A 26,770-nucleotide genomic window follows, 5' to 3' on the forward strand; every position below is an offset into this window, starting at 1 on the left:
CTTGATTTTGCTGTGGCGGAAGAAAAATGATTAAGTCAAACGTACACGTTACATGATAGCGATACATTTTTCAAATGGGGTAATTTTTCAGTTCAACGACATTTACTGCCCCTAATGTGATCTACATTCTCCCGCCTTGGACACACGCTTGTCCACTTCTTCCCATCGTTATGATAAATGGCGGATGCTCAATATTCATGCTACTTCACATGGAACCATCTCTGTCTGTGTGGAGGAACTCAGAGGGCTGTGTCACCCCTCTCCTCTCCTCTCCTCTCATCAGTGACCCTGTGTTTCACACTCTGCTGATGGAGGGATAGAGGGAGAGATGGAAGGATGGAGGAATAAAGAAGGGTGACACAAGGTCACCCAATGACACGGATGGTCAGTGTGATTTCAGGGAGGACCTTGATTAGTCTGCACCGTTCCATCTTCTGATCAGTGGCATTACCCTGGTCTCTCTTCTGTTTGTTCATCCTTGTATGACGTCTGAGTTAGTCGTTGTTTGTCTCTGTGAGTATGTGAGAGTTCATACATGCAGTGTGTGGGTGTAACGTCTCAGACTACACTCGGTTGGGGGCTTAGCCAGTTGGGTTGTAGCGTGAGTGTGTGTGTGTGAGTGTGTGTGTGTGCATGCTTATGTGTAGTCAGGTCTGCAATGTGTGTGTGTGTCATGTCTGACCACGCCCGGTTTGTGGTAGAATGAGTTGAGTGTGTGTGAGACAGATATAGCGGCAGGCTCAGCCATCCACTGCAGACTGCTGTGATACATAAACACCCCCCTGCTGGTGGGGAAGCGGTAGCACGACGGGATCACTTCTAAACCTTTTATCTTCCACCACCTGGATCCGGCCCCACTCCCTCTTCAATTATCACACACAAACACACACACACACACACACACACACATAGACCTACACACACTCACATCAGCATGATCTGCTTCAAAACATCACTCCCACATGGAAAAATATGCAAATACGTGTCACATATAGTACTCACTCAAATGTACTTGTTTGGAAACATACCACAACATGTTTGGAAATATAACACCACATGTTTGGAAATATACCACCACATGTTTGGAAACATACCACCACATGTTTGGAAACATATCACCACATGTTTGGAAACATACCACAACATGTTTGGAAACATACCACAACATGTTTGGAAATATAACACCACATGTTTGGAAATATAACACCACATGTTTGGAAACATACCACCACATGTTTGGAAACATACCACCACATGTTTGGAAATACAGTGCGTTCGGAAAGTATTCAGACCCCTTTACTTTTTCCAAATTAATGTTTTTCCTCATCAATCTACACACAATAGCCCATAATGACAAAGCAAAAACATGAACATAACAATTACATTTACATAAGTATTCAGACCCTTTGCTATGAAATTTAGCTGTTTCCATTGATCAAATGTGAGATGTTTCTACAACTTGATTGGAGTCCACCTGCGGTAAATTCAATGGATTGGACATGATTTGGAAAGGCACACACCTGTCTATATAAGGTCCCAGAGTTAACAGTGCATGTCAGAGCAAAAACCAAGCCATGAGGTTGAAGGAATTGTCTGTAGAGCTCAGAGACAGGATTGTGTCAAGGTACAGATCTGGGGAAGGGTACCAAAACATTTCTGCATGATTGAAGGTCCTCAAGAACAAAATGGCCTCCATAATTCTTAAATGGAAGAAGTTTGGAACCATCAAGACTCTTCCTAGAGCTGACCACTCGGCCAAACCGAGCAATCGGGAGAGAAGGGCCTTGGTCAGGGAGGTGACCAAGAACCCGATGGTCACTCTGACATAGCTCCAGAGTTCCTCTGTGGAGATGGGAGAACCTTCCAGAAGGACAACCATCTCTGCAGCACTCCACCAATCTGGCCTTTATGGTAGAGTGGCCAGACGGAAGCCGCTCCTCATTAAAAGGCACATGACAGCCCGCTTGGAGTTTACCAAAAGGCACCTAAAGGATTCAGACCATGAGAAACAAGATTCTCTGGTCTGATGAAACCAAGATTGAACTCTTTGGCTTGAATGCCAAGCGTCATGTCTGGAGGAAACCTAGCACAATCCCTACAGTGAAGCATGGTGGTGGCAGCATCATGCTGTGGGGATGTTTTTCAGCGGCAGGGACTGGGAGACTAGTCAGGATCGAGGGAAAGATTAACAGAGCAAAGTACAGAGAGATCCTTGATGAAAACCTGCTCTAGTGCTCTCAGGACCTCAGACTGGGGTGAAGGTTCACCTTCCAACAGGACAACGACCCTAAGCAAACAGCCAAGAGAACACAGGAGTGGCTTCGGAAAAAGTCTCTGAATGTCCTTAAGTGGCCCAGCCAGAGCCCGGACTTGAACCCAATCAAACATCTGATACACCTGAAAATAGATGTGCAGCGATGCTCCCCATTGAACCTGACAGAGCTTGAGAGGATCTGCAGAGAAGAATGGGAGAAACTGTGATGAGTGTGATTAGAAGGAGTCAGGCGCAGGAGGGTAAATCACAGAATACAGAGTTTATTCCGTCGTACACAGTTGCGCTGAATAGCGACAACAAAATACAGGCACAGGGGAACAATCTACCCCGGCAATACAAGGTACGGGTAGCTCCAACAAAATACAGGCACAGGGGAATAATCTACCCCGGCAATACAAGGTACGAGTAGCTCCACCGAGCTACACTCAACTCACATAAAACAATCACCCACAAGGATAAGGGGTCAGAGGGAACACTTATACACGGACTAATGAGGGGATATGAACCAGGTGTGTGTAATTGACAAGACAAGACAAATGGAATGATGAGATATGGAGCGGCAGTGGCTAGTAGGCCGGTGACGACGAACGCCGAAGCCTGCCTGAACAAGGAGGGGAGGCAGCCTCGGCGGAAGTCGTGACAGAAACTCCCCAAATACAGGTGTGCCAAGCTTGTAGCGTCATACCCAAGAAGACTTGAGGCTGTAATCGCTGCCAAAAGTGCTGCAACAAAGTGCTGAGTAAAGGGCCTGAATACTTATGTAAAATGTGATATTTACATTTTTATTTTAATAAATAAAACTGTTTTTGCTTTGTCATTATGAGGTATTGTGTGTAGATTGATGAGGAAAAAAACAATTTAACCAATTTTAGAATAAGGCTGTAACATAACAAAATGTGGAAAAGGTCAAGGGGTCTGAATACTTTCTGAATGCACTGTACACTAACTTTAAGTCATGAGCAAACTCTCTCCTTCATTCTCACTCTATTTACCTATCACTATCTCACACGAACGCTTGCACGCACACATGCATATGCACACACACACACACACACACACAACGACTAGTGGAGGGCATCTGACACAGTCATTACTCTAGTGTCCCCATAAGGTGGTCTTGGACTCCTGGCTGCTACACTGGACAGAGTCCTGGCTCTCTGCCTGACAGGCTGGCACAGGATCAGGCTGGCACAGAAAGAACAAGGGATGGAGGGAGGTGGAGAGAGGAAGGGGATGGAGAGGAGAGAATAGAGAAGGGTGAGTCAGGAAGAAAGACAAAGATAGGGATGGAAAGGTAGCCATGTCTGGGAAAAATGTTAGATAGGCATTTAAAAATGTTTAATGTGTTTAATTGGTTCTTTATACTTCCTCTGTCTCCTATCTCTCTCTACAGTGCTTTGGAAGCGGTCTGAAACTATAATCATGTCATAATGTCTAGCAGATCTACATCCAACTGCATCACTCAGTACAATCTCCATAAAGGGAGTGTAAAGGGAAGTGATTAAAATGTGTCTTTACACTGTGGTACCACAGGTTGAGAAATGCTGAGCAACCGATACAGAAGCCGCTGATTTCTCCCTACACACACGCAACACGCAAAACCCACACAGTGCTACAGTGATGAATGAAAACCTCAGCAACACGCTAGAGACGAATTAACATCCTGGCCTTTGCAGAGTCGCTTGTCGATACGGCAAATGCTCTATCTGCAACACATTCAATTATACTCTCAAATCAGAGAGCAACTTAATCAAAAGCTCCCATCTCATTACCTTCGAGGTCAGCAGCTATCGTTCCACTGTGGAAACTCTTCCTAAAACAGGGCCAGGCTGGGCATACACCCACTGCAGAGGGGTCCCAGAGTCCAAGTCCCAGAGGATGGTAGCTTCAACCTTCTAAAGACTATTTCAGTATGTGATGTCTTTTTAAACTTACACACAAATACTTTTGTTGGAGAGAAAAAGCACGCCAGTTCTTGATTCTAGCTATCTAACCTAGGTCAGGTAATTCTCAGATAATTCTCACAAGCTCGTGTTAACTAACTTGTTTTTTTTAGTCTTCCGGACAATGTACTGTAAGTTCAACACTCGAGCAGTCACACTACGTAACTACACACAGGCCATGTTGGGTTGCCATAAAACATGTTAGAGCCTAGCCTACTTACACCGCAGTTGCTATAATAAAGTTCATGCTAGGTTTATTTTGGGGCATGATGTGAGCAGGCCTGGAGATACCTGGAGTGACAAGCCAACAAAAAAACACAACAATCATTAAAGATTCACTGTTTCAACATAGCGCTACCCTCCACCCCCTCCAGAGTGGTCTCTTCTGTTTGGTGTTCCAGTCAGAAGACATAGATAATGCAGGAACACATTCAATCATGAACATGAAAGCATCTTCCTCTCCTGTTCAAGCCTTGCTGTTTGCCAGGAAGTCTGATGATAATAGTTCCTTTACAGTTCTCAATCACTCACCCACTCCCCCATCCATAACAAATTAACAGAGTTGGCAAAGATAGAACACAGGTAGCAAATACAACTATTTTCCTGTGATGTAGCCAACAATATATCTTCAGCAACTCAAAATATGAATTGTGTCACACTTATAGCTGATATTTTAGATATCCATATACTAAATACATTGAAGTTGGAGAGGCGTCAAATGCCCACTAAAGCTAAATATAGTTCTAATGGACTTTCTTAAATGCACTGAGAAATTGTTATGAGTATGAGCCTCCTCTGACATCTGCTTGGTGCTAACTGGCTCTCTATTCCCTGAATTAGACTGATGATGCATCATCAATGTTGCTGTATGAGGCACAGTATGCAACTACACTGATATGTGTGGGAGAATCTCCTATCCATACGGTGGCCTTCTGTAGCCCTCTAAAAATATCGTTGTGAATATTTTCTGATGCAGTGAGAGTCTGACGCAAATCTTGACCTCTAGAATGGTAATTACGGGGTGTATATATGACAAATATATCCTTCACAATACCTTCTTTCATACAGATGCTGAGTATTTCAAAATGTTCTTTATGCTAGATAAACACATTTAATTAATTGTGGTGATTCACCATTGAAACTTTGTTAGCATGCATGATTATGCATCATCAATCCGACAAAAGAAGCAAAACAAACAACCTTTAACTTACTCCCACAATGTTTTCCAACTCTTGGGCAACACCATCTCTCCAAGCTGTATGGCAGTCTACCATTCTAGTTCTAGTAACATTCTAGTTCTAACCCCAATATGTGACTCCAGACCACTGCAACCAATTCACTCCCAGCGGCTCCAATGACATTGTCATGGCTGCTCAGCACACATCCCACTTGGGCCACTTAAGGACCCTCAGTGGTATCTGTGGCTGGTGGAGTGGGCTCTCATCAAGGTCTCCTTCCAGACAAACAGCTCTCCATCCCACCCCATCCTAATGACCATGGCTGGGGCTGTGGAGCAGAGCATTAGTGGGGTCTAACGAGACTTGTCTATCCCAGGGTCAGGCCCAGAACACAGGGAGAACACAGGGAGAACAGGCTGGGCCAACCTGGTTTGTTCTGCTGAACACCATTGCTGTTCTCTTTATTGGCATTCCAACTGTTCAAACACACACACACACCAGGAACAGCAGAGCACAACAGAGTGTGTGTTTTCTCCACAAGAGGACCAAGGAGAGTGCCTCCACTTTTTGACCATAAGCGATCGAAGAGAAGAGTGAGTGAGTGTTCAAAAGAGATCGCAGACAGACACTCCTAGGAGTTTGATAGACTAAGCACCCACCCGGGGAGTAGAAGAGCAGAGTTGCATATATGCTGGAAGGGCTTGAAAGGTTTGGCAAGAGAAAGGAGGAGAAAGATTAGCCCGACTGACAGCTCCATTAGAGACTCAACCTGGGCTTTGATCATTTCCTGAGCCCCCCTCCACTGCTACACAGCTCAGTACAGCTCAGTCTCACACACACACACACACACACTGTGTGTGTTTGAACACACAGCTCAGTAGACGCAGGCAGCAAGCACCAGAAGCCACAAACAGCAAATCTGACAGGCTCCGGCCCGCTGAATTGGCCCCGGCTTCACTGTGATCAACGCTACACTCTCTGATGGCTCAGGCCCCCATCTGTCTCCCCATAACACTGAGGCTGCCAGAGCACACACTACACAGTCTGCTCTTTATACACTAGGGAGAGAGGGAGGAGAGGTAGAGAGAGAGTGAGAGAGAGAGAGAGAGAGAGAGAGAGAGAGAGAGAGAGAGAGAGAGAGAGAGAGAGAGAGAGAGAGAGAGAGAGAGAGAGAGAGAGAGAGAGAGAGAGAGAGAGAGGTACAGAGATAAGGATGGAGAGAGAGATAGATAGGGGGAAAGAGAGAGAGGTAGAGAGAGAGAGGGAGAGAGATTGAGAGAGAGATATGGAGAAAGAAAGAGAGAGAGAGAAAGGGGGAAAGAGAGAGATAAGGGGGAAAGAGAGCAGGAGGGAGGGAGAGAGATAGAGAGAGGTAGAAAGATAGATGGATAGAGATGGATAAAGAGAGAGAGAGAGAGAGAGAGAGAGAGAGAGAGAGGGGAAAGTGACAGAGAGCAGGAGGGGGAGAGAGAGAGTTGGGGGAAAGAGAGAGAGAGGGAGATGGGGGAGAGAGAGCGATAGAGAGAGAGAGGGGGCGGGATTGTCACTGAGTGAATGTGAATATTTGTTTCTCCCAATTTTACAGTATGTAGGAGTTAAGAGACAAAAGAGCTTATTTTATGTTTGTTTGTTCCTGTCAAATTCATCTTACTTCACTGGGTATCTGAGCTACACCATAATACCTTGTACCAGCAACTCTACTGGAGTGTCAGCTGTGATCACTGTTAAAATGAACTCTATAGAACAGGCACAAAAGTATGAATACATACACAGAGCATATCAAATACATGCATGACGTACACATGCATGCACACACACACACACACACACACACACACGGAGGGTAGTGAACAGTATACATCACACACACTCATTGGAGGCCTGCTTTAATCTGGCCCTATTACAAGGCTAATGTGTGAAAGGTGAAAAGTCATGGAGTAGAGCAGTGATGCTGGCAACCACCCCATTATAACTGCCAGACTGACCCCTGACCCCTAACACTCTCCATGTTCCTGACACCACACTGCAAATCTGCTTCAGGTCATTACCACGATAACCCTCCTTTGATAAAGATATCTGTTGTGAGCTGTAGAGTGGATATTCCCTCCAAACCAGTCTATGTTCCCTCCAAACCAGTGGATAGTCCCTCCAAACCAGTGGATAGTCCCTCCAAACCAGTGGACATTCCCTCCAAACCAGTGGACATTCTCTCCTAACCAGTGGATGTTCCCTCCAAACCAGTGGATGTTCCCTCCAAGCCAGGGAATGTTCCCTCCAAACCAGTGAATATTCCCTCCAAACCAGTGGATATTCCCTCCAAACCAGTGGATATTCCCTCCAAACCAGTGGATATTCCCTCCAAAGCAGTATATGTTCCCTCCAAACCAGGGAATGTTCCCTACAAACCAGTAGATATTCCCTCCAAACCAGTGGATATTGCCTCCAAGCCAGTAGATATTCCCTCCAAACCAGTGGATATTGCCTCCAAGCCAGTGGATATTCCCTTCAAGCCAGTGGATAATCCCTACAAACCAGTGGATATTCCCTCCAAACCTGTGGATATTCCCTGTAAACTAGAGCATGGATATTCCCTCCAAGCCAGTGGATATTCCCTCCAAGCCAGTGGATAATCCCTACAAACCAGTGGATATTCCCTCCAAACCAGTGGATATACCCTACAAACCAGTGGATATTCCCTCCAAACCGGTGGATAATCCCTCCAAACCAGTGGATAATACCTCCAAACCTGTGGATATTCCCTGTAAACTAGAGCATGGATATTCCCTCCAAGCCAGTGGATATTCCCTCCAAGCCAGTGGATAATCCCTACAAACCAGTGGATATTCCCTCCAAACCAGTGGATATACCCTACAAACCAGCGGATATTCCCTCCAAACCGTTGGATAATCCCTCCAAACCAGTGGATAATCCCTCCAAACCAGTGGATATTCCCTCCAAACCAGTGGATGTTCCCTCCAAGCCAGGGAATGTTCCCTCCAAACCAGTGGATATTCCCTCCAAACCAGTAGATATTCCCTCCAAACCAGTGGATATTCCCTCCAAAGCAGTGCATGTTCCCTCCAAACCAGGGAATGTTCCCTACAAACCAGTAGATATTCCCTCCAAACCAGTGGATATTGCCTCCAAGCCAGTAGATATTCCCTCCAAACCAGTGGATATTGCCTCCAAGCCAGTGGATATTCCCTCCAAGCCAGTAGATAATCCCTACAAACCAGTGGATATTCCCTCCAAACCAGTGGATATTCCCTCCAAACCAGTGGATATTCCCTCCAAACCAGTGGATATTCCCTCCAAAGCAGTATATGTTCCCTCCAAACCAGGGAATGTTCCCTACAAACCAGTAGATATTCCCTCCAAACCAGTGGATATTGCCTCCAAGCCAGTAGATATTCCCTCCAAACCAGTGGATATTGCCTCCAAGCCAGTGGATATTCCCTCCAAGCCAGTGGATAATCCCTACAAACCAGTGGATATTCCCTCCAAACCTGTGGATATTCCCTGTAAACTAGAGCATGGATATTCCCTCCAAGCCAGTGGATATTCCCTCCAAGCCAGTGGATAATCCCTACAAACCAGTGGATATTCCCTCCAAACCAGTGGATATACCCTACAAACCAGTGGATATTCCCTCCAAACTGGTGGATAATCCCTCCAAACCAGTGGATAATCCCTCCAAACCTGTGGATATTCCCTGAAAACTAGAGCATGGATATTCCTTCCAAGCAAGTGGATATTCCCTCCAAGCCAGTGGATAATCCTTACAAACCAGTGGATATTCCCTCCAAACCAGTGGATATACCCTACAAACCAGTGGATATTCCCTCCAAACCGTTGGATAATCCCTCCAAACCAGTGGATAATCCCTCCAAACCAGTGGATATTCCCTCCAAACCAGTGGATAATCCCTCCAAAGCAGTGGATGTTCCCTCCAAACCAGGGAATGTTCCCTACAAACCAGTAGATATTCCCTCCAAACCAGTGGATATTGCCTCCAAGCCAATAGATATTCCCTCCAAACCAGTGGATATTGCCTCCAAGCCAGTGGATATTCCCTCCAAGCCAGTGGATAATCCCTACAAACCAGTGGATATTCCCTCCAAACCTGTGGATATTCCCTGTAAACTAGAATATGGATATTCCCTCCAAGCCAGTGGATAATTCCTACAAACCAGTGGATATTCCCTCCAAACCAGTGGATATACCCTACAAACCAGTGGATATTCCCTCCAAACCGGTGGATAATCCCTCCAAACGAGTGGATAATCCCTCCAAACCTGTGGATATTCCCTGTAAACTAGAGCATGGATATTCCCTCCAAGCCAGTGGATATTCCCTCCAATCCAGTGGATAATCCCTACAAACCAGTGGATATTCCCTCCAAACCAGTGGATATACCCTACAAACCAGTGGATATTCCCTCCAAACCGGTGGATAATCCCTCCAAACCAGTGGATAATCCCTCCAAACCAGTGGATATTCCCTCCAAACCAGTGGATGTTCCCTCCAAGCCAGGGAATGTTCCCTCCAAACCAGTGGATATTCCCTCCAAAGCAGTGGATGTTCCCTCCAAACCATGGAATGTTCCCTACAAACCAGTAGATATTCCCTCCAAACCAGTGGATATTGCCTCCAAGCCAGTAGATATTCCCTCCAAACCAGTGGATATTGCCTCCAAGCCAGTGGATATTCCCTCCAAGCCAGTGGATAATCCCTACAAACCAGTGGATATTCCCTCCAAACCTGTGGATATTCCCTGTAAACTAGAGCATGGATATTCCCTCCAAGCCAGTGGATATTCCCTCCAAGCCAGTGGATAATCCCTACAAACCAGTGGATATTCCCTCCAAACCAGTGGATATACCCTACAAACCAGTGGATATTACCTCCAAACCGGTGGATAATCCCTCCAAACCAGTGGATAATCCCTCCAAACCTGTGGATATTCCCTGTAAACTAGAGCATGGATATTCCCTCCAAGCCAGTAGATATTCCCTCCAAGCCAGTGGATAATCCCTACAAACCAGTGGATATTCCCTCCAAACCAGTGGATATACCCTACAAACCAGTGGATATTCCCTCCAAACCGGTGGATAATCCCTCCAAACCAGTGGATAATCCCTCCAAACCAGTGGATATTCCCTCCAAACCAGTGGATGTTCCCTCCAAGCCAGGGAATGTTCCCTCCAAACCAGTGGATATTCCCTCCAAACCAGTGGATATTCCTTCCAAAGCAGTGGATGTTCCCTCCAAACCAGGGAATGTTCCCTACAAACCAGCAGATATTCCCTCCAAACCAGTGGATATTGCCTCCAAGCCAGTAGATATTCCCTCCAAACCAGTGGATATTGCCTCCAAGCCAGTGGATAATCCCTACAAACCAGTGGATAATCCCTCCAAACCTGTGGATATTCCCTGTAAACTAGAGCATGGATATTCCCTCCAAGCCAGTGGATATTCCCTCCAAGCCAGTAGATAATCCCTACAAACCAGTGGATATTCCCTCCAAACCAGTGGATATACCCTACAAACCAGTGGATATTCCCTCCAAACCGTTGGATAATCCCTCCAAACCTGTGGATAATCCCTCCAAACCAGTGGATATTCCCTCCAAACCAGTGGATGTTCCCTCCAAGCCAGGGAATGTTCCCTCCAAACCAGTGGATATTCCCTCCAAAGCAGTGGATGTTCCCTCCAAACCATGGAATGTTCCCTACAAACAAGTAGATATTCCCTCCAAACCAGTGGATATTGCCTCCAAGCAAGTAGATATTCCCTCCAAACCAGTGGATATTGCCTCCAAGCCAGTGGATATTCCCTCCAAGCCAGTGGATAATCCCTACAAACCAGTGGATATTCCCTCCAAACCTGTGGATATTCCCTGTAAACTAGAGCATGGATATTCCCTCCAAGCCAGTGGATATTCCCTCCAAGCCAGTGGATAATCCCTACAAACCAGTGGATATTCCCTCCAAACCAGTGGATATACCCTACAAACCAGTGGATATTCCCTCCAAACCGGTGGATAATCCCTCCAAACCAGTGGATAATACCTCCAAACCTGTGGATATTCCCTGTAAACTAGAGCATGGATATTCCCTCCAAGCCAGTGGATATTCCCTCCAAGCCAGTGGATAATCCCTACAAACCAGTGGATATTCCCTCCAAACCAGTGGATATACCCTACAAACCAGTGGATGTGTCAAGAATGCTGTAGGTGGGTGTAGTGGTGGAATCAAGCGCAGGACACCGAAGTATAGTCCAAAAGACTTTAGTTCAATTTCCAACAAGGAAAATACGAACAAACTTGCCCGAAGGCGAAACTACGCACGAAGGCGACAAAACAAAAGGCGCACTAAACATGTGCGTAAACGCTCCAACACAGTGGAGTAAAGCTCAACCGAGCGAATAAGCAATATACAAGCACAACACACGACAGAAATAAATCAATCACACACAACACTAGACAAACACAACGAGAAACTTATAGGACACTAATTACGCTAAACGAGAACAGGTGTCACAACAAACAGACAAAAGCAAACGAACATGAAACATACAACGGTGGCAGCTAGTATTCCGGAGACAACGAACGCCGAAGCCTGCCCGAACAAGGAAGAGAGGCAGCCTCGGCCGAAACCGTGACAGTACCCCCCCCTTGACGCGCGGCTCCAGACGTGCGCCGACTCCGGCCTCGGGATGACCCGGAGGACGCGGAGCAGGGTGCGTCGGGTGCCCACGATGGAATTCCGTCAGGAGAGACGGGTCCAAAATGTCTCTCCTCGGCACCCCAGCACCGTTCCTCCGGACCGTACCCTCCCACTCCACTAGATATTGGAGACCCCCCATCCGACGTCTCGAATCCAAGATGGACCTCACGGAGTACGCCGGTGCCCCCTCGATGTCCGATGGGGGCGGAGGAGTCTCCCTGATCTCACTTTCTTGGAGTGGGCCAGCTACCACCGGCCTGAGAAGGGGGCACATGGAACGAGGGGTTAATACTTTTATATTCAACAGGTAGTTGTAATTTGTAACACACCTCGTTCAACCTTCTCAGGACTTTAAATGGCCCTACAAACCGCCGACCCAGTTTCCGACAGGGCAGGCGGAGGGGGCAGGTTTCTGGTAGAGAGCCAGACTCGATCACCAGGTGCGTACACCGGTCCTCACTGCGGTGGAGATCGGCGCTCGCCTTATGACGCCGGAGGGCCCGCTGCAGGTGGACGTGTGCAGCGTTCCATGTCTCCTCCGAGCGCCGCGCCCACTCATCCACCGCAGGAGCCTCGATCTGGCTCTGCTGCCAAGGTGCCAGAACCGGCTGGTAACCTAACACACATTGGAAAGGGGTTAGGTTAGTGGAGGAATGGCGTAGGGAATTCTGGGCCATCTCGGCCCAGGGAACGTACCTTGCCCACTCCTCCGGCCGGTCCTGGCAGTATGTTCTAAGAAACCTACCCACATCCTGGTTCACGCATTCCACCTGCCCATTACTCTCCGGGTGGTAACCCGAGGTGAGGCTCACCGAGACCCCCAACCGCTCCATAAAGGCTCTCCAGACCCTGGAGGTAAATTGGGGACCTCGATCAGACACAATATCCTCGGGTACCCCGTAGTGCCGGAACACATGGGTGAACAGTGCTTCGGCAGTTTGCAGGGCGGTAGGAAGGCCCGGCATGGGGAGCAAACGACAGGCCTTAGAAAACCGGTCCACAACGACCAGTATAGTGGTATTCCCCTGTGAAGGAGGAAGGTCAGTAAGGAAATCCACCGAGAGGTGAGACCATGGTCGTTGTGGAACGGGCAGGGGTAGTAACTTACCCCTAGGCAGATGTCTAGGCGCCTTACACTGGGCGCACACCGAGCAGGAGGAAACATAAACCCTCACATCCCTTGCCAACGTGGGCCACCAGTACTTGGCACTAAGACAGTGCACTGTCCGGCCGATACCAGGGTGTCCAGAGGAGGGTGACGTGTGAGCCCAATAGATCAATCGATCCCAAACCTCGAGCGGAACGTACTTCCGACCCTCCGGGCATTGCGGTGGACTAGGGTCGGTGCGTAACGCCCGCTCGAGCTCAGCATCGACCTCCCACACTACCGGTGCCACCAGACACGACTCCGGCAGTATGGGAGTGGGCTCCACGGACCTCTCCTCCGTGTCATACCGCCGAGACAGTGCATCTGCCTTACCGTTCTGTGACCCAGGGATGTACGTGATCTTAAATGTAAACCGGGTCAAAAACATATTCCATCTTGCCTGGCGAGGGTTCAGCCTCCTCGCTGCCCGGATGTACTCCAGGTTACGGTGGTCCGTCAAAATGAGGAAAGGGTGTTGAGCCCCCTCAAGCCAGTGCCTCCACACCTTTAGGGCCTGTACCACGGCTAACAGCTCCCTGTCCCCTACGTCATAGTTTCGCTCCGCCCGGACTGAGCTTCTTGGAATAAAAGCACAGGGGCTGAGTTTAGGTGGCGCGCCTGACCGTTGTGAAAGCACGGCTCCTATACCGGCCTCAGACGCGTCCACCTCTACCTGAAATGGCAAAGAGGGATCCGGATGTGCCAGCACCGGGGCCGAGGTAAACAGGTCCTTCAGCCTCCCAAACGCCCTGTCCGCCTCGGCAGACCACTGCAGACGCACCGGACCCCCTTCAAAAGAGACGTGATGGGAGCTGCCACCTGTCCAAAACCCCGGATAAACCTCCGGTAGTAATTGCAAACCCCAAAAATTGCTGCACCTCCTTCACAGTGGTTGGTGTTTGGCAATTACGCACGGCTGACACCCGGTCTACCTCCATCTTCACCCCTGACGCAGACAACTGATACCCCAAAAAGGAGACCGACTCCTGGAAAAACAGACACTTCTCTGCCTTCACATACAGGTCGTGCTCCACCAGCCTCCGCAACACTCTGCGCACCAGGGCCACATGCTCGACACGGGTAGGCGAGTACACGAGAATGTCATCTATGTACACAACCACCCCCTGCCCCTGCATGTCCCTGAAGATCTCATCCACGAATGATTGGAAAACTGACGGAGCGTTCATCAACCCGTATGGCATGACAAGATACTCGTAATGGCCCGAGGTGGTACTAAAGGCTGTCTTCCATTCATCGCCCTCCCTGATGCGCACCAAGTTGTACGCGCTCCTGAGATCTAATTTAGTGAAGAAACGCGCCCATGCAATGACTCAGTCATGGTCGCAATCAGCGGGAGTGGATAACTGTACTTCACCGTGATCTGATTGAGACCACGGTAATCGATGCACGGGCGTAAACCACCATCCTTTTTCTTCACAAAAAAGAAACTCGAGGACGCAGGGGAAGTGGAAGGTCGTATGTATCCTTGTCTCAGAGATTCGTCTATGTAAGTCTCCATAGCCTTCTTCTCCTCCTGAGACAGAGGATACACATGGCTCCGTGGGAGCGCAGCTCCTGCCTGGAGGTCTATCGCACAATCTCCCTGCCTATGGGGCGGCAACCGCGTCGCCCTCGACTTACTAAACGCAATAGCCAAATCCCCATACTCAGGGGGAACGTGCAATGCGGGCACCTGGTTTGGACTCTCCACCGAGGTAGCCCCTACGGAAACGCCCAAACATCGACCCACACACTGGGCAGACCACTCCATCAGAGCCCTCTCCTGCCACGAAATAGATGGGTTATGGGTACTCAACCAGGGCATGCCCAGCACCACCGGATACGCAGGCGAGTCAATCAGAAATAGCTGAATCATCTCCTGATGACCCCCCTGCGCACACATCCTAAGTGGCGCAGTGACCTCCCTGATCAAGCCCGCACCCAACGGACGGCTATCTAGGGCATGAACGGGGAAAGGGACATCAACAGGAAGAAGGGGAATCCCTAAGGCTAAACAAAACTTTCTTATCAACAAAATTCCCAGCCGCGCCTGAATCTACCAGCGCCTTATGCTGGGAATGAGGTGCTACCTGTGGAAAACGCACAGGTATACAGAAATGTGCAACAGAGAGCTCTGGGTGAGTGGGGCGCCTACTCACCTGGAAGGAATCCCCAGTGCGGGACCTGTCGTCCTCTCCCCTAGGAGGCCATCCCCAGCACCTAGCCGCGGTGTGTCCTCCCCCCTCGTAAGCCGACCCCTCCTCTCTCTAGCACCAGCGCCCCCGAGCTCCATGGGGCACGGCTCGGAGGCGCTGGAGGGTGAAATGGACGGACCCCCCTCGGAACGTCCGCGGGTAGCTAGCAGGTTATCCAGCCTGATGGACATGTCGACCAACTGGTCGAACGAGAGGCTGGTGTCCCTACAGGCCAGCTCCCGACGGACGTCCTCGCGTAGACTACATCTGTAGTGATCGATGAGAGCCCGCTCATTCCACCCTGCATCTGCCGCTAGAGTACGGAATTCTAGGGCGAACTCCTGGGCACTCCTCTTCCCCTGCCGGAGGAAGACCAGACGCTCCTCCGCCGCTTTCCCCTCCGGGGAATGGTCAAACACCGCCCTGAAGCGGCGGGAGAACTCGTCGTAGGTGATGGTGTCCGCGTCGATCCTCCTCCACTCCGCGTTGGCCCATTCCAACGCCTTCCCGGAAAGGCAGGAGATCAGGGCGGACACGCTCTCATGTCCCGAGGGCGCCGGGTGCACGGTGGCCAGGTACAGCTCCTGCTGATTCCATTCTTGAAGGTGTGTGATTCTGTCAAGAATGCTGTAGGTGGGTGTAGTGGTGGAATCAAGCGCAGGACACCGAAGTATAGTCCAAAAGACTTTAGTTCAATTTCCAACAAGGAAAATACGAACAAACTTGCCCGAAGGCGAAACTACGCACGAAGGCGAAAAAACAAAAGGCGCACTAAACATGTGCGTAAACGCTCCAACACAGTGGAGTAAAGCTCAACCGAGCGAATAAGCAATATACAAGCACAACACACGACAGAAATAAATCAATCACACACAACACTAGACAAACACAACGAGAAACTTATAGGACACTAATTACGCTAAACGAGAACAGGTGTCACAACAAACAGACAAAAGCAAACGAACATGAAACATACAACGGTGGCAGCTAGTATTCCGGAGACAACGAACGCCGAAGCCTGCCCGAACAAGGAAGAGAGGCAGCCTCGGCCGAAACCGTGACAGAATGTTCCCTCCAAGCCAGGGAATGTTCCCTCCAAACCAGTGGATATTCCCTCCAAACCAGTGGATATTCCCTCCAAACCAGTGGATATTCCCTCCAAAGCAGTGGATGTTCCCTCCAAACCAGGGAATGTTCCCTACAAACCAGTAGATATTCCCTCCAAACCAGTGGATATTGCCTCCAAGCCAGTAGATATTCCCTCCAAACCAGTGGATATTGCCTCCAAGCCAGTGGATATTCCCTCCAAGCCAGTGGATAATCCCTACAAACCTGTGGATATTCCCTCCAAACCTGTGGATATTCCCTGTAAACTAGAGCATGGATATTCCCTCCAAGCCAGTGGATATTCCCTCCAAGCCAGTGGATAATTCCTACAAACCAGTGGATATTCCCTCCAAACCAGTGGATATACCCTACAAACCAGTGGATATTCCCTCCAAACAGGTGGATAATCCCTCCAAACCAGTGGATAATCCCTCCAAACCTGTGGATATTCCCTGTAAACTAGAGCATGGATATTCCCTCCAAGCCAGTGGATATTCCCTCCAAGCCAGTGGATAATCCCTACAAACCAGTGGATATTAACTCCAAACCAGTGGATATACCCTACAAACCATTGGATATTCCCTCCAAACCGGTGGATAATCCCTCCAAACCAGTGGATAATCCCTCCAAACCAGTGGATATTCCCTCCAAACCAGTGGATGTTCCCTCCAAGCCAGGGAATGTTCCCTCCAAGCCAGGGAATGTTCCCTCCAAACCAGTGGATATTCCCTCCAAAGCAGTGGATGTTCCCTCAAAACCAGGGAATGTTCCCTACAAACCAGTAGATATTCCCTCCAAACCAGTGGATATTGCCTCCAAGCCAGTAGATATTCCCTCCAAACCAGTGGATATTGCCTCCAAGCCAGTGGATATTCCCTCCAAGCCAGTGGATAATCCCTACAAACCAGTGGATATTCCCTCCAAACCTGTGGATATTCCCTGTAAACTAGAGCATGGATATTCCCTCTAAGGCAGTGGTTAATCCCTACAAACCGGTGGATATTCCCTACAAACCAGTGGATATTCCCTCCAAACCAGTGGATATTCCCTCCAAACCAGTGGATATTCCCTCCAAACCAGTGGATATTCCCTCCAAACCAGTGGATATTGAAGGGTCTTGAGCATATAGAAATACCATTATCACTTAATGTTGTGCATGGTAAAACAAAGAACACTTTATGCCCTGCCTCCCCCTACTCTTGATTTCTCTGCAGAGACCCCATATGACCTCTTAATTCACACAGTCCATTCCTCCACACACACATCCACACACACACACACACACACACACACACACACACACACACACACACACACACACACACACACGTCTATTCCACAATAGTGAACCCTGTGATTGTCTCTCCTCAAGGGGTCAAGGGGTGGTAGTGTTGTCCATCCATCCATTCATAGTCAGCCTGCAAACCCAGTGGCAGATTGATGTCACTTTGACAAACTCAGTCCTGTTTTCTATACTGTACTAAAAGTATGAGTGTCATTTAAACAGTTTGTTTGAGTTATGGTGCAATATGGTCCTCAAGTTAGCATGAAATCATGGAAGTGGATGTTTGTCTTTACCTACTGGTTGGTAGCCCTGCCTCTTGGGGCCGCCGAAGGGGTTTCGACTGCCTCCAAAGGAGCCTCCGTCGATGGATCCGTATGACATCCTGTCCTGGTGGTTATGAGTCTGTCAGTCTGGAACAGAGAGAGAACACAACAACACCAGTGAGATTGGTGGATGTACTATATGGATCTGAGTAGGCTTTCAATATTCTGGTATTCCAGAAATCCTGGTTGGTAGATTCCAGGAATCATCAGGGAAAAAGATGGAAATCTGTGATGTGGGAATCTGTGTGTGTACGTGTGTGCATCTATAAGTGTGTGTATGAACTGAATCCTTGATGCCCGGTGACATTATTAATCACGACTCACCCTCGTCTATATGGAATTCTAACCCCATTCACACCCCATACCGGAGGGGAAGGAGGTGTGCAAAAACATCACTGAAAAGGTTAAAGAATGCATTGTGAATGTGTATTCCATCCCAGACAGGGACACACAGATGACATGATGAGCTCTATGAAGCCTTGTGTCTACCAGCATCACAACCAAAGGTCACATGGTATCATGATTTCATAAGCTGTCCTGTAAAACCTTCAGCCCTCTATGAATAGCAGGCATTGAGCTAAGTAGGCTTGTGATTGTGTTCAAATATCATTATCCAGCAGCCCTTTTGTGGTATTGAAGCCAGTCTGGTCTAGTCTGGCACCCTGGTCTGGGTACGTGAACACTGGCATTCATGACTGTCTCATAAGGGTGGCAAAGGGACAGAGAGAAAGGGAGCGGAGAGGGATCCAGAGAGAGAGAGGAGAGGAGAGGGAGGACAGAAGGAGAAAATGAGAGAAGAGAGATATAGAGAGAGGAGATGGAGAGAGGGGCAGAAGGAGAGAGGGAGAGGAGAGAGACAGAGAGAGAGGAGATGAGGGGGATTCAGAGTCCCATCTTAAGAGGGAGACAGAGGATCAGATTCACTGGAACCACGTGGTCATTTAATCTGATTAATTTTCATAGAGCAGCAAGATGAATTACTGTTGGCAGCCAATAAACTCTCTCTCTCTGCTCCTCTTGAATCCCAGCCCAGTCACTAGTCACTGTAGTGCCTGGTGCTCCGGCCTTCTGAAGTGTGCATAGGCACCGCGTGTCTCAATCTGTGCTCTCACTCTGAGCAGTACATAGAAATATACAGACATTTTCTTTCTTCTCCCACACCTTGTCTCTGAGGCTGGTGGTTATCTATGCATAGTCACTTTACCCCTACCTACAGTGCCTTTGGAAAGTATTCAGACCCCTTGACACTTTCCACATTTTGTTAAGTTAGAGACTTATTCTAAAATGGATTATCAAAACAAATAAAAAATCTGCAATCTACACACAATACCCCATAATGACAAAGCAAAAACAGTTTTTTTGACATTTCAGCAAATGTATTAAAATGTATAAACAGAAATACCTTATTTACATAAGTATTCAGACCCTTTGCTATGAGACTCGAAATTGAGCTCAGGTGCATCGTGTTTCCATTGACCATCCTTAAGATGTTTCCACAACTTGATTGGAGTCCACCTGTGGTAAATTCAATTGATTAGACATGATTTGGAAAGGCACACACCTGTTTATATAAGGTCCCACAGTTGACAGTGCATGTCAGAGCAAAAACCAAGCCATGAGGTTGAAGGAATTGTCCGTAGAGATCCGAGACAGGATTGTGTCGAGGCACAGATCTGGGGAAGGGTACTAACACATTTCTGCAGCATTGAAGGTCCCCAAGAACACAGTGGCCTCCATCATTCTTAAATGAAAGAAGTTTGGAATCACGAAGGCTCTTCCTAGAGCTGGCCGCCCGGCCAAACTGAGAAATTGGGGGAGAAGGGCCTTGGTCAGGGAGGTGACCAAGAACCCAATGGTCACTCTGACAGAGCTCCAGAGCTCCGCTGTGGAGATGGGAGAAAATTCCAGAAGGACAACCATCTCTGCAGCACTCCACCAATCAGGCCTTTATGGTAGAGTGGCCAGACGGAAGCCACTCCTCAGTAAAAGGCACATGACAGCCCGCTTGGAGTTTGCCAAAAGGCACTTAAAGACTCTCAGACCATGAGAAACAAGATTCTCTGGTCTGATGAAACCAAGATTGAACTCTTTGGCCTGAATGCCAAGCGTCATGTCTGGAGGAAACCTGGCACCATCCCTACAGTGAAGCATGGTGGTGGCAGCATCATGCTGTGTGGATGTTTTTTAGAGGCAGGGACTGGGAGACTAGTCAGGATTGAGACAAAGATGAACGCAGCAAAGTACAGAGAGATTCTTGATGAAAACCTGCGCCAGAGTGCTCAGGACCTCAGACTGGGGCGAAGGTTCACCTTCCAACAGGACAACGACCCTAAGCACACAGCCAAGACAAAGCAGGAGTGGCTTCGCGACAAGTCTCTGAATGTCCTTGAGTTGCCCAGCCAGAGCCCGGACTTGAACCCGATCAAACATCTCTGTAAAAACCTGAAAATAGCTGTGCAGCAACACACCCCATCCAACCTGACAGAGCTTGAGAGGGTCTGCAGAGAAGAATGGGAGAAACTCCCCAAATACAGGTGTGCCAAGCTTGTAGCGTCATACCCAAGAAGACTCGAGGCTGAAATCGCTGCCAAAGGTGCTTCAACAAAGTACTGAGTAAAGGTCTGAATACTTATGTAAATGTGATATTTAAATTTTTTATTTGTAATAAATGTGCAGAAATGTCTAAAAACCTATTTTTGCTTCGTCATTATGGAGTACTGTGTGTAGATTGATGAGGATTTTTTTTTTTTCTTCATATATTTTAGAATAAGGCTGAAACGTAACAAAATGTGGAAAAAGACAAGGGGTCTGAATACTTTCGCAAGGCACTGTACATGTACAAATTACCTCAACTAACCTGTACCCCCACACATTGACTCGGTACCGGTACCCCCTGTATATAGCCTCGTTATTGTTATTTTATTGTGTTACTTTTTATTTTATCTTCACTCTATTTCTTGAACTGCATTGTTGGTTAAGGGCTTGTAAGTAAGCATTTCACGGTATTCGGCGCAAGTGACAAATCAAATTTGATTTATATAGGAATATATACATACTTGTATGTGTGTATACCACACACAGAAACACATGTTCAACCACACACATACACGTGTGCTCACACACAAACACACACACACGCACACATACACACTGATCCTATATGTGTCTCTCCAAGCACAGCCAGCCACCCTTGTGAAGAGTGAGGTCAGAGCAGAGCAGGGGACTGCATGGTGTAGTGACACAATGAGTGGATGGCGTCCCACTGTGTAATTACTCATTGGCTTGGTGTTTCAGGTCCCTGCACCAGCTAGCCCCACCACCCCTGGCCTTCACCCAGACTCTCCCGCTCTGCCTGGCCTGGTGATGTCATCAACACTCGCCCTGGTCTCTGACTCACAATAGAGCTCTGTGATTGGCTGAGCAGAGAGTGTGCTGACTGATATATCACTCCCCATCTTGTCTCTGAGGCTGGTGGTCCTCGATAGACATGGGGTTCTACTTGTGTGGTTGGTTCTGTGTTTCAGTGACTTGAGATTGCTTAGTCCTACTACAGTAAATCTACAGTACTAGACAATAAGCAAATCAAAATGGAATCAAATGTGGGGGAACATTATTAGGATATAACTTATTTTTCACTATCCATAATAAAGCAGCCATGAGTTCCCTGGTGATGGGAGCCTCTCTCTCTCTCTTTCTCTCTCTCTCTCTCTCTCTCTCTCTCTCTCTCTCTCTCTCTCTGCATAAGAAGAGTCTAATTGCAGCTCAGGCAGAGAGAGCCAGAGAGCTTTTCAAACAGCCCTCGGAAATCAAATTAATTGTTTTATGAGAGAGATAAGTCTAGGGTCAATTACACATCTTACATAAAGTTGTGAGATTAGCTAAATAATAATGGATTGAAAACCAGAGGGAAATGTGTGTGAGTCTGTGTGTGTTCCCATGCCATGTCAGTGTGAGAGCGAGTTGGAGGTTTGCTACATCCCTGTGAGACATTGTGGGACCAATGGTGCCAGTAAATACAGCCCTGGTAGGAGGGCAGACAGACACACTGGCTTGTCTCAACCCTGAGAGAGAGTATCATTCATCCCTTCCGGTGATTCTGAATCAGTCCCTGACTCCTCTCACAGCTGCCATCATGACCAGAGCTAGGCTCAGAAAAGCGACAGGGAGTCAGGCAACTGAGCAGAAATTACCCACCATGCTGGACACAAATGCTGTGTTTTTATTACACACAACAGAAACAAAAGTGGGGACAACCTGGTCTCTGCGTGTGTGTGTGTGTGTGTGTGTGTGTGTGTGTGTGTGTGTGTGTGTGTGTGTGTGGTGTGTGTGTGTCAGCCTTTGAGTATTATACTGAAATAATTTTCTTATGAATGCTTGTGCATTTGAAATTTAAGAACATGTGATAACAAATATACAATATATATATTTCACACACACACTCAAACTGACAAGCGACAAATAAGAGAACACTGATCTGTGTAATGAATACTCGGACAGAGTGGTAAGATCCAATCACAGAATTGCGATGCTTTATTAGAGTACAGACAAGGGAATAGCTTAATCGTGGTCGGGCGGGCTGTGGTCAAAACCGGGCCAGGCATAGACAGGCAGAGGTACCAAGGGAGCGGGCTTAGTCGTAGTCGAGGGCACAGGCACAGGGTCAGAGGACGGTAATCACTGGGGTAGACAAGCAGAGGATTAAGCAATTCGGGAGTCAAACAACAAGGCGCAGGTCGGGTACACGGGTAATCAAAAACAACAAACACTCTCTCTCTCTCGGAACAAAACGCTTAGCAAGTCACAATGGAACAATACCTGCACCGACTGAACTTCTGAGCACACCTTATATCCTACCCTAATTACGGACAGGTGTGCTCAGAACTCAGGTGAACCAGATCGAGTCTGATGACTCCCCCTTTTCTGTAGATCGGGGAAGTGTCAGACTCTGTCTAGACCCAGCCAACCCCCGATCCCTTACAGTATCCCCCTCCCCAGGGCCGGCTCCTGACGGCCTTCTACCCTCTACCGGGTGGTCTTCCTCTGGGTCGGGGTCCGGGATGATCTGGGTGTTCAGCGTGGAAAGTGGCCTTGAGAGCGGGGTCTAGTATGTCCTTAGCAGGGACCCAGGACCGTTCCTCAGGTCCATATCCCTCCCAGTCCACGAGATATTCGATGCCCCCTCGTCTCCGTCTTGACTCCAGTATCTCGTGGACTGTATAGGTGGTGTCCTGTTCATCCTCCAAAGGTGGTGTAGTAGGTTGTTGAGCGATTGGTGGGTACATCGGGCTATAATGGACAGGTTTCAACAGGGAGACGTGGAACGTAGGGTTTATCCTGTAGTGTCGAGGGAGTAACAGACGGTAGGTGACAGGGTTAATACGTCTCTGTACCTTGAAAGGACCAATGTACCTGGGTTGGAGCTTCTTGCAGCTCCGTCGGAACCGCAGGTCTCGGGTAGACAGCCACACTCGTTGCCCGGGTTGATAAGTGGGAGTAGGTCTCCGGCGTCGGTCTTGCGTAGGTCTTTTGCTGTTGGGAGGCTTGACTGAGATGTTGATGGGCCGTCTCCCAGACCTGCGCACTCCGACGGAACCACTCGTCCACCGCCGGTACCATCCCTGATGCGGTATCCCACGGGAACAGGGGTGGTTGATACCCTAGAACACACTGGAAGGGCGTTAGGCGTAGGGAGGTGTGAATGAGTGAGTTCTGAGCATACTCTACCCAAGGAAGGAATCGGCTCCACTCTTGCGGCTGCCGCGAACATTGTTGCCGTAGATATTTCCCAATTTCCTGGTTGAGCCGTTCTGTCTGCCCATTGGCCTGGGGATGATATCCGGAGGTTAGGCTAACCGAGATGCCCAAGCGTTCGCAGAAGGCCTTCCATACCCGGGATACAAACTGGGGTCCCCGGTCGGAAACAATATCCTCCGGGACACCAAACTGCCGGAACACCTGGGTAAACATAGTCTCAGCCATCTGAGTGGCGTTAGGCAAACGGGTCATGGGCACTAACCGGCACATCTTGGAGAAACGGTCGATGACCACGAGAATTACAGTATGGCCCTCTGATTCTGGTAGGTCGGTAACAAAGTCCATTGCAATGTGCGACCAGGGTCGTTGAGGAGTTGGCAACGGCATCAGCTTACCCTCCGGTAGTGCACGAGGTACCTTGGACTGAGCACATACTGGACAGGATAAGACATAGTCTCTGACGTCATCTGTGAGGGAATCCCACCAGTATTTTCGGCTGATGAGTCGTGTAGTTCGAGTGATTCCGGGATGACCAGATCCCAGCGACGTGTGGGACCATTCCATCAGTTGAGGTCGAAGGGGAGCTGGTACAAACACCTTAGACACCAGGGTTTCTGGAGGGGCTGGTTCCGCTTGTAGGCTCTCCTGAATTGTGTCATCGATAGCCCACCTCACAGGACCAGCACGGCAACTCATGGGGAGGATAGGTTCTGGTTCCACGGGTCTTTCCGCGCGCTCGAACCGTCGGGAAAGCGCGTCCGCCTTACAATTCTTGGATCCGGGAATATAAGAGACAGTGAATTGGAAACGGTTGAAGAATAAAGACCACCTTGCCTGTCGGGAGTTCAGTCGTTTCGCACTGTGAAGATACTCCAGATTGCGGTGGTCCGTGAGCACTTGGGACGGATGATCTGCTCCCTCCAGCCAATGTCTCCACTCCTCCAGTGCTAACTTCACCGCCAGTAATTCCCGATTTCCCACGTCGTAGTTCTGCTCGGCCGGATTCAGCTTCTTGGAAAAAAAAGCACAGGGTCGTGATTTAGGCGGCTCACCTTGGCGCTGGGATAGCACGGCTCCCACTCCAACCTCCGAGGCGTCCATCTCCACGATAAACAGCAAGGTAGGATCCGGCTGACATAAAATGGGAGCGGTGGTAAAGCGTTGTTTCAACGTCTCGAAAGCCCGCACTGCCCCCTCCGTCCATTTCAGACCACGACCCTTGTAGCTGGTCATCGCCGACAGGGGAGCTGCGGTTGTGCTGAAATTACGCACGAACCGTCTATAGTAATTGGCGAACCCCAAGAATCTCTGGAGCTCCTTCACCGTCTGGGGTTGAGGCCAGTCTCGTACAGCTTGCACCTTGGATTCATCCAGTTTTACCCCGTCGGGAGTGAGTATGGCCCCAAGGAAGGAAATCGTAGTGACATGGAATTCACTCTTTTCGGCCTTCACGAACAGAGTGTTGTCGGAGTCGGTCCAGAACCTGTCGTACATGGGACACATGTTCACTCAGAGAGTTAGAGTAGATGAGGATGTCATCAATATACACTATAACAAAGCGATCAATCAAGTCCCTGAAAATGTCATTCATGAACGCCTGGAACACAGAGGGCGCGTTAGTAAGTCCATAGGGCATGACACAATATTCATAATGTCCTCGATGGGTGATGAAAGCGGTCTTCCATTCATCCCCTTCTCTAATGCGCACCAGATTGTACGCACTCCTGAGGTCCAGTTTACTGTAGATGGAGGCCTGCCCCACCTGCTCGAGGGCTGCTGGAATCAAAGGAAGAGGGTAACGATTTTTAATGGTGATATCGTTTCAAACCTCAATAGTCTATACAAGGGACGCAGTCCGCCATCCTTTTTCTTAACAAAGAAGAAACTGGATGCGGCGGGGAGACGTAGATGGGCGAATGGCCCCTTGCTGTAGTGCCTCATCAATATACTGGCTCATAGATTCTCGTTCCGGCTGTGACAAAGGGTAGATTCTACCGCGAGGAGGTGTAGCCCCGGATAGCAGATCAATGGCGCAGTCCCAGGCCCGATGCGGTGGTAACACGGTGGCCCTCTCCTTGGAGAACACCTGCGCGTAATCCTGGTACTCTGTTGGAACAACAGTAGACACCGCACCCTGTGCATCCTCCACAGTAGACGTCTTGCAAGGTAAATTGAGGCACTCTGCCCTACATACCTCACTCCAAGCCGTGATATCGCCAGATTTCCAGGAGATGACCGGATCATGGGTAACGAGCCAGGGGTGACCGAGAACTAGCGGCTCCCGTGGAGCGGAGATGACAAAAAAAATGATGTTCTCATGGTGTATGGAGCCCACTTGTAACTTGATTACCTCCGTACGGTGCGTAATGAACCCAGTGCCCATGGGCTCACCGTCTAGCGCGTTGACCCGCAGGGGAGGTTGAATTGGGATAAGTTGAACTCCCAATTCCTCAGCGAGACCCACATCCATAAAACTGGCAGCCGCCCCGGAATCGATAAGACCTTCCAATCTGCATACTCTCTCTCCAACAGATAAGGTAACTGGCACATACATTTGTTTGGATGTGATGTTGCATGGATGGATGTGATGTTGCAAACGGGAGTCTCACTCACCGGTTTGGCAGTTCCGAGGCGATATTCTGGGGTACGGTTTGGTCGTACCGGACATTGCCGAATGAAATGACCCGACTGACCACAATACAGGCATAGTCCGTCTTGCCGACGTTGTTGTCTCACCGAACCCTGTAGGGGTGACCGTCCCAGTTGCATAGGTTCCTCCTCAGATTCTCTCCCCCGCTCTGACGATTGCGTAGGACCAGTGACCGAGGGCTCCCG

The 26,770-nt window shown here is 48.7% G+C and overlaps 1 protein-coding gene across 1 annotated transcript in view; it reads right to left on the reverse strand.

The window, feature by feature from the left end:
• Positions 1–26,770, reverse strand: part of LOC121543026 (t-SNARE domain-containing protein 1-like) — a 137,793-nt gene that overhangs the window by 83,781 nt on the left and 27,242 nt on the right. Inside the window, exon 2 of the mRNA XM_041852702.1 lies at positions 18,152–18,268. Within this exon, the coding sequence (XP_041708636.1) occupies positions 18,152–18,239 (88 nt within the window). The 5' untranslated portion in view covers positions 18,240–18,268. The remainder of the gene's footprint in view (positions 1–18,151; positions 18,269–26,770) is intronic.

The sequence above is a fragment of the Coregonus clupeaformis genome, chromosome 28, assembly GCF_020615455.1.
Source record: "Coregonus clupeaformis isolate EN_2021a chromosome 28, ASM2061545v1, whole genome shotgun sequence".
In the NCBI taxonomy this organism is placed as follows: domain Eukaryota; kingdom Metazoa; phylum Chordata; class Actinopteri; order Salmoniformes; family Salmonidae; genus Coregonus; species Coregonus clupeaformis.